General features: G+C 36.1%; 2 protein-coding genes and 2 non-coding genes across 4 annotated transcripts in view; 1 reads left to right on the forward strand and 3 right to left on the reverse strand.

The window, feature by feature from the left end:
• LOC107465289 (uncharacterized) overlaps position 1 on the forward strand; it is a 15,323-nt gene extending 15,322 nt beyond the window's left edge. Inside the window, exon 4 of the mRNA XM_016084269.3 lies at position 1. This exon is cut by the window's left edge and continues 360 nt beyond it. The gene's annotated coding sequence lies outside the window, so the exon portion shown is untranslated.
• Positions 2 to 2,587: 2,586 nt separating this feature from the next.
• Positions 2,588 to 4,970, reverse strand: LOC107465290 (60S ribosomal protein L18). Its single transcript, XM_016084270.3, has 5 exons — positions 4,836 to 4,970; positions 4,621 to 4,710; positions 3,372 to 3,500; positions 3,097 to 3,279; positions 2,588 to 2,979 (listed from the first exon to the last, which is right to left on the reverse strand). The coding sequence occupies exons 1-5, from the start codon at positions 4,836 to 4,838 to the stop codon at positions 2,821 to 2,823; spliced, it is 564 nt and encodes a 187-aa protein (XP_015939756.1). The 5' UTR covers positions 4,839 to 4,970; the 3' UTR covers positions 2,588 to 2,820.
• On the reverse strand, positions 3,724 to 3,807 carry LOC127741868 (small nucleolar RNA snoR53Y). The gene has a single exon (XR_008003073.1). It is a non-coding gene; the product is annotated as a small nucleolar RNA snoR53Y (small nucleolar RNA).
• LOC127741867 (small nucleolar RNA snoR69Y) lies at positions 4,441 to 4,542 on the reverse strand. The gene has a single exon (XR_008003072.1). It is a non-coding gene; the product is annotated as a small nucleolar RNA snoR69Y (small nucleolar RNA).
• Positions 4,971 to 8,781: the final 3,811 nt, after the last annotated feature.

Raw genomic sequence — 8,781 nt, forward strand, 5'->3', positions numbered from 1 at the left:
ATCGGAAAAAAAAAAAAAAAGAGCCCATAATAGAAACATGTTTTCATCAACTTGTCTTCAACTATGGACCTGATGATAGTTGGTATTTTCAAAGTATCATCTAGGTTTATGTTATAGTTAGTCGTTGATATTATAAAAACTTAATAGGAACATAAGTAAAGTTTTATATTTATAAGAACTAAATAGATATTTTAAATGCTTTAATTTCATACTATTAATAAAGGGGTAAGATAATTACTTTTATTCACATTTCCTTGAGCTCATTAAGGGTTAATTTTGAGGATTAACTTCGTTATTTCACTATAAGTTTCTCGTATAAATAAAGAGGCAAGAAGCCTATAATAGAAACTAACTTGAGTTAGTCATATAGCTAACTCACTAGTCCAGTTTAAAAAGCTCAGTAACTAAAAAAAACTGGATCTCAATTTCACATATTAATCTGACTTATCGAATTAAAAAACATCATAAAAAATAAAATTAAAAAACACCTAGAATAGAACAACTACTTTTAGTTGACACTAATTCATTATCAATTAAATTTTTATTATTATTATATGAATAAAGAAAATGCATAATTCGTCGGGTTCAAATGACTGAAATTAATATATTTTAGAGATAATGACCAAATCAGTACCCGAAATATTCAAACGCTAATATTTTGGTACCTCACTATTGTTATTGACAAAATGGTGTTTAAAAGATTTTAAAATTTGACAAGCGTATCCACGAGTTCACTGGAGCACATTTCCGGCAAGCACAGTGCTGACATGGCCACTGCGTTTTGATGACATGGCAAATACCCCCCAACCCTAATTCTTCTCCTTCTCCTTTCCCCTCCCCGACGCACTCTCCCCTTCCCCTTCTTGAATGCATTCTCCCCCCTCCCCAACCCTAATCCTTCCCTCCCCCTTTCTAACCCTAATTCCCCATCTCCAACGCACTTCCCCCTCCTCAGTCCAAAATCCCCTTTTCTGAACCCTACTCCCCTTCCCTTATCTCTTTGAATTCTAACCCCCTTTCCAACACAGTGTCTCACACTCTCAACTCACTCTCCCCCAAAACAGCAGTAGAGCTCAACCTTCTCAGTTTTACAGAGACAGTGTCATCGACACCGCACTGCCGTCATCTCGTCGTCGAGTCTTTTGTGTCCGACAGTGTCTCCTTTGTAGCATTGTGTTGTCTGCACGCCTTCACCGCTGTCGCCTTCACTGCTTGTATCTGCTTGCTGCTAGCCCCCAGTTGTTGCCATGCCTCCTCTGTCTGGGTTCCATTTTGGCTCTATCGTGTCCTGCCCCCTCTGTGTCTGGTGTTCGTCTTCTATTTTTGCTTTGGTGGTGTCTGTATTAAGTTTTATTTTATTTTATTTTGATTATTGTATATGAATTTGTTTGTTTTTTCTGAGTTTCTTGCTTTGGTGGTGTCTGTATTAAGTTTTATTTTATTTTATTTTATTTTGTTTTATTTTATTTTAATTATTGTATATGAATTTGTTTGTTTTTTCTGAGTTTTATTGTGATTAATCTTTTTGAATGATAATTTAACCTAAAAATTTGGGACAATTCATAATTTGGGGCAACTCTATTGATGTTGAGGTTGTTGTTGCTGTGAATGGTAGTGTTGAGGGAGGGAGAGGGAAGTGTGCGTTGGGAAAGAAGGAGTGGTGGAGAGAGAGAGAGTGGTGGAGGTTGTTGTTGCTGTTGATGTTGTCGTTGCTATGAATGGTGGTGTTGAGGGAGGAAGGAAAAGTGTACGTTGGGGAGGGGCTTGTGATGCGACGGGGACTGCGATTAGGAAGAAGTATACGTTGGGGATGGGGACTGCGACAAGGAGGGAGAGAGAAGAGGAGGGAGTGTGCATTGGGGAGAAAACTTTGGGGGTGGTTTGCGTTGGGGATGGGACTGCGACAAGGAGAGAGAGGGAAGAGGATGGAGTGTGCATTGGGGAGAAAACTTTGGGGGTGGTTTGCCAAGTCATCAAAATACAGTGGCCACATCAGCACTGTGCTTGCCAAAAATGTGCTCCGGTGCACTCGTGGATACGCTTGTCAAATTTTAAAACCTTTTAAGGACCATTTTGTCAATAACAATAGTGAGGTACCAAAATGTCAGCATTTGAATCTTTCGAGTATTGATTTGGTCGTTACCTCTATTTTAATAAAAAGCCGCCACCACGACAGCTTTGATACTTTTATTAAACCAAGATAATTTTATGCAATTGCAAATTACTCAAAAATATTCCTAGCGAATCACTATTTGAAAGACGACCAAGAAACTCTAATAATAAATAATCTTAGAAAGTTTGATATCCTTTAATCAAATGATTTGTCAACCCATATTTCAAAACTTGATTTTGGCACTGAATAGCAAAGTATAAAATGATAAACTTATTGTCTTCATATGTTCCTAGAATAAAACCCATTTTTCGCTCTATACCCTTCAATGATTAAAGCAAAATTTGAATATAAAAACTCTTCATGACTAAGAAAGCTACTAATAATTCTAGTTTTACTACCTCCGTCACCTAATTAGCCAAAAAAATATGAATGAATGCTTTGTTTTCATGGGTTCCCAAACATGCTCCAAGTTAGTATGTCAACGTTTAGTTACGTCTGAATTCCAAACTCTCAACATCAAAACTTAGTTGATAGTAAGCATACGTTACACTTCAAGAGAGAGGAAGGCGAGAAACAAAAAAATCATCATAAAGTTAAGAATGTAAACAACAACTTGAACACTCTTATCACTGTCTATGATATTGGAAAAATATGAATGTCAAAAATAATAGCACAAGTAGAGAAATAGGGATAGAAAGATCATCATATCAAACCCTAAACCCTCTGCTGTTCCTCCTTCCTCTAGCCTTCTCAAACTTCCTTCCCTTTGATCGCACATAAGGCTTGGTGTGGCTGTGTGGCACACCAGGTGCGGGACCAAAGTGCTTCACGGCTTCTCGAGCATTCTTCGGGCCTCTAAGAAGGACCTGCTTCCAAGAATTTTAGATTAAAAATTGACATTCATAAAAGTGATACGTGTTAGATATGCGACAAAATTCGACAAAATATAATGACGATTGGCATAGAACAGTATCCACACATACCGTGTTCTGTCCAAGAGGGGCCCTAAGAGCCAACTGATCGAATGTAATGCATTCACCACCAGCCTTCTCTATTCTTGCACGAGCAGTCTCAGTAAACCTGAGTGCGGTAACTTTCAAGGGTGGAACATCATATACACGAATATCATCAGTTATAGTCCCAACCACCACTGCAATCTTACCTTCCTGCATGAATTAATTCCATAATTAAATCAATCCACAATAACACCACAAAAGTACGTAAAAAACCAAATAATAATAATAATAATAATACACACCTTCCCCTTGGTATACTTAATCAGCCTTGACAAAGATAGTGGAGGCTTGTTAACCTTGCTCATGAACAAGCGCTTCAATATTACAGCATTGAAGTTGCTGTTAGTTCTCCTCACAAGGAACCGGTAAAGCTGATCATGTAACAACCACCATAAAAAATAAATCAATGCATTTAACAATATCAAGAAAGTACGAAAACCACAGATTCAAATAATAAATAATATTGTACTAAAGACATAAGAACAAAATACACTAATATAGCACATAACATCTGGTTCTGAAACTAGTTATCTCCCAAATGCATGACTACTAAATTGGAAACGAGAAAAAAACAGCGAAATAATGTAAAGGACTGGCTCCCTCAGTAAAATAAACTTAATGTCTTAATCATCTGATATCAGCATTAGCATGGTATTGAAAAAGGGCATCACAGGGAACCTATTTCTCCTTTACAAGAACAAAATTCTCATCGATAGCTTAGTTAACTGGTTCAAGTAACAACAAAGTGGCTTAGGGTCAGCCAAATATAGTTGAAACACAAGAAACAGACATATTTCGATCATGCAGAAAATCTGCACTACCATTACCAAAACAATGCATACTACAATGCGAAGTATTGCAGTTTCACCAAGATTAGAGTTACTGATAAGACAAATATTTAAATAACTAGTGTTAAAATGGATTTAAAATTATTTAATCTCTGAAAAGTATGCATGGAAGCATAACAATATTGCTTGTGAAATAACGTATCTCCAAAAACGATTATTTTACTTTTACATTGCTAATGATACATGACAATGAAATAGAGAGCAGAACTAGTTCCCTCAGTATAATAAACCAAATCTCAATCATATAGCTTCAGATATACATTAGCATAATATAACAAAATGCATCATTGGGAACCTTTTCTCCTCTACAAGGACAACATTTTCATTAACATCCTACCTCAACAAAAAATCAAAGCGCACTTTAGGGATACAAACATAACTAAAACACACAAAAGGACTATAAAAAACATCAGTGCTAAATTGGATTTAAAATCATTCATCACCAATAAAAAAAGACATGAATTTTAGGGCTCAGACAAATGTGGAAAGATATATTCCCAGACCTAACGAATTTTCGAAGGTCTCATAATGAGCTGGGATCACATTTATCATCATCGTCACGAAAATCAAACCAAATAGCAAATTGAAAATAAAAAATTAACAAAAGATAAAAGGCATATGCGAAAATGAACAGGTAAGTTACCTTGACCAAGAGCTTAAGGTAGATATCATTGGACTTTGGTGCTGTTCTTTTGGTCTTCTTGCTCTTACCTCCAGCCTTCAGATCGATCCCCTGTATGTGTGTGTTCAATTCAAAACGAAGATTGGATCAGAAAATGTGACAAATAAAACGGGAAAGAATAAATAAATTGCAACAGAAGAGAGAGAGAGAGAGAGAGAGAGAGAGAGAGAAAGAACCATGGCTGCTTCGGGAGATGGAGGAGCTGCTGCTGATGCGACTGAAGGATTTAAGATGGGAGTTAGGGTTTTCGAGTTGCTTTTTGTGCTCTCTTGATGGTGGGATGAAATGGGCCAGGCTTCAATTTTGGATTCAATTTATTGGGCTATCCTGAAACTAAAGAAAAATGAAAGCATGACCTATTTGTCGTTTTGGGGAAGGGATGTCAACGGGGTTCTGTCCTCCCCGTTCGCAATAGCAACTAAGAAACGTCAATTCCTTTGGTTAAAGTTAAACATATAATTAAGTGGAGACTGGAGAGTCATAATTTTTGTGAAATCTATTTAATCTATAAAAATATTATTTATACAATAAAATTAATTATTTAAAATTAGCTACTATATATTTTTTATAAATATATATGTAATTTAATTTAATTTTATTATATATTTTATATTTTTAATATGTATTTTATATTAATAACTAATTTAATAATTAATTTTAGTATATACCTAGTATAGATTTATCTATCTATCTATTTTATATATAATAGGAATATAATGTATGGTTCTATATTTGACAAGTATAATATCTCTATATTTGACAAACATTAAGATTCAATGCATAACAAGTAACACTTTAAGAAAAAAAAAATTCACTTTTTGAACTTCACCAAAAGAAGGAGCTCTAGAATTGTGTCTACAGTTTTTTTTTGTTTTTGGTTTTATATTCAAACAAAGTTTGTTGAATGAGATTTTTTTTTGCAAAAATTTTTTGAGAAAGTTTTAATCTTTTTCTAAAATTTTAAATCTATCATTTGAATCTCTCATTTATCCTCATTTCTCTTATTTTATTTTAATTAACAACTATAAAAAATACCAATTCTCATTATAAATTTTAGTTATTGTGTATTTTTTTTTGGGTTAAGTACTTTTTTCGTCCCTAAAGTTTTGAGTCAAAATCAAAATCGTTCCCGACCTTTTTTTGTATTAAAATCATCCCCAACGTTCTAAAACATTATAAAATCGTCCTTTGTCCATAAATAACATTTTTTTGACTATTTTGACCTTGAAAAAAATATTCAAAAATCCTCCTTACCCTCACCACTAACTTCTGCATCATCTTCATCATCCCTACGCATCTCTCTCCCTCTCCCTCTTCCTTTTCTCATGGCCATCACCACTGCCACCATAACCAACACACATTCTTTCTCTCTAAATCACTATCACCCACCCACAAACTAAATTCAGTAACAACAACAACAACAAATTTAGCAACAAATTCAACAACATTAACACACTTTCAGCAACAGCAACAACAAAATGAACAACAGCAACTACAACATCCACAAAATAAATCAACAAAAATTTTTAATTTAACAACAATTCAGCAATCATCAACTGCAACTTCAGATCCAAAATCAGCAACAACAGAAATTAAAAAAATCTAAAAATAAAGAAATGATATTTATCAGTTTATGTTCTTCAAAAATAAAAAAAAATAAAAAAAGGAAGAACAAAAAGAAAACAGATTCGATGCTAAAGACGACAAACTCAAAAACGCTTCTATCGATCCCACCACCCTCTTCTCTCCATATTTCCAACCTCTCACAACTGACCCCACTCCTCCTACCCCCATCGATCCCCATGGAAAGAGGTGAGCTCCAGGAAGCAAAACAGAGAATCAGAGAAGCAGAACAGGAAGAAAAATATATCTGAATTTGGAAGGAGGCGCGATACGACAAAGAGGTAAAACAGAGGCATAACACTGCAGGAGGCAGAACGGAGGCGAGGCGCTGTGAGAGGAAGAACGCATGCCGGCGCTGCGAGAGAAAGAGCGCGACGGAGATGAAGAGAAAGTGGTTGTCGTGGAAGATGAGGAAGGTGAGGCCAACGTCAATGGAGGAATGGTTGAGGTTAGTGATGGAGAGGGAGAAGAAAGTGGAGAAGGAGGTGGGGGCGGAGATGATACGGTGGCGAAAAGAGAGAGAAGAAGAATTGGGGTTGTGGTTGGGAGGGAGGTTCCAAAGAGAGGGGTAGGAGGAAGGGTATGAAGAAGGGGATGAGAGGGAAGAAAGGGAAGAGATACGGAGACGGGATGGGGGTTGGGTTGGGGGGTTATTTTTTTAATATTATTTTTATTAATTTTAAGGGTAATTTGGTTAAGAAAATGAAATTAAAGTAGAAAAGGACGATTTTATAACGTTGAGGATGATTTTAATAAGGAAAAAAGGTCGGAGACGATTTTTATTTTCACCCAAGACGTTAAGGACGAAAAAAGTACTTAACCATTTTTTTCTTGCATATCATGATCTTCATTCTTTTATCCCTCAAGCCACTTAGGGAGTAAATCACTCCATTTCTCGCATAATAAATTAGCAACTAATAAATTATTATTCGGCAACGATCCTTCTATGTAGAAGAGCATTGATTTAGGTAGTTGGAACTCCAAGAAAAGTGACAAAAAGAACCTTTTAGAATAATTCATGATAATTTTCTGGTTATTTATCTATTTATCTATTAATATATAATAAAAGTGTAGTATTAATTTTTACTTGACAGGTGGATCATCCTTTGCTCGATAAGTGTATCTCCCAATCAAATGACAATTGGCAACCTAAGAAAACAAAATAAAATAGGCCAATGCGTAGAGTAATAGACTAATCCAGCGGGTACTCAAAGAAATGGATTTTTGTGATTCAAATAATTGAAATAATAGAATAAAAGGTAGTGAAATTTTTCCTCATTAATTTCTTGATACACTCATTGTTGAATAGAGTAGAGGCTGCAATAAATAAGAACAGTCCATTTTCATCAGACCTGTATAAAGATGTCTAAAGGATATGATATGCTAATGGATGTGAATGCTAAGAAACTTGAATGAAAATTTAAGGTGTGTGTTGTTAATATATGGGAAAATCCAAATAGGTACAGCAAAAAAGAAGTTAATAATATAGAGATGGTGCTTCAAGATATTAAGGCAAACTCTTTCATTTTATTTGCTTTTTTTTGTTTCTTTATTGATAAATGAAAAATTTATACAAGATGATTTTTTTTTGTTACAGACCGCCGAGTCCAGCCCACTAGCCTTCGGGTCAGGGCACCACCCCTGACCCAGGTGGTGCACGAAATTGTGATCACTACAACTTCGCACAACTAACCAGCAAGTGCACTGGGTCGTCCAAGTAATACCTTACGTGAGTAAGGGTCGATCCCACGGAGATTGTCGGCTTGAAGCAAGCTATGGTTATCTTGTAAATCTTAGTCAGGATATCAATAATTATCAGGGTTGATTGTAAAAAGTAAAAGAACATGAAATAAGTACTTGTTTTGCAGTAATGGAGAACAGGTTGAGGTTTTGGAGATGTTCCATCTTCTGAATCTCTGCTTTCCTACTGTCTTCTTCTTCAAGCACGCAAGGCTCCTTCCATGGCAAGCTGTATGCAAGGGTTTCACCGTTGTCAGTGGCTACCTCCCATCCTCTCAGTGGAAATGTTCAACGCACCCTGTCACGGCACGGCTATCCATCTGTCGGTTCTCAATCAGTCCGGAATAGAATCCAGTGATTCTTTTGCGTCTGTCACAAACGCCCCGCCCTCAGGAGTTTGAAGCTCGTCACAGTCATTCAATCATTGAATCCTACTCAGAATACCACAGACAAGGTTTAGACCTTCCAGATTCTCTTGAATGCCGCCATCAATTCTAGCTTATACCACGAAGATTCCGGTTAAAGAATCCAAGAGATATCTACTCAATCTAAGGTAGAACGGAGGTAGTTGTCAGGCACACGTTCATAGTTGAGAATGATGATGAGTGTCACGGACCATCACATTCATCCGGTTTAAGAACAAGTGATATCTTAGAATGGAAGCAAGCATGATTGAATGAAAAACAGTAGTAATTGCATTAATCCATCAAGACACAGCAGAGCTCCTCACCCCCAACCATGGGGTTTAGAGACTCATGC

This window comes from Arachis duranensis, chromosome 9 (assembly GCF_000817695.3).
Source record: "Arachis duranensis cultivar V14167 chromosome 9, aradu.V14167.gnm2.J7QH, whole genome shotgun sequence".
Lineage (NCBI taxonomy): Eukaryota > Viridiplantae > Streptophyta > Magnoliopsida > Fabales > Fabaceae > Arachis > Arachis duranensis.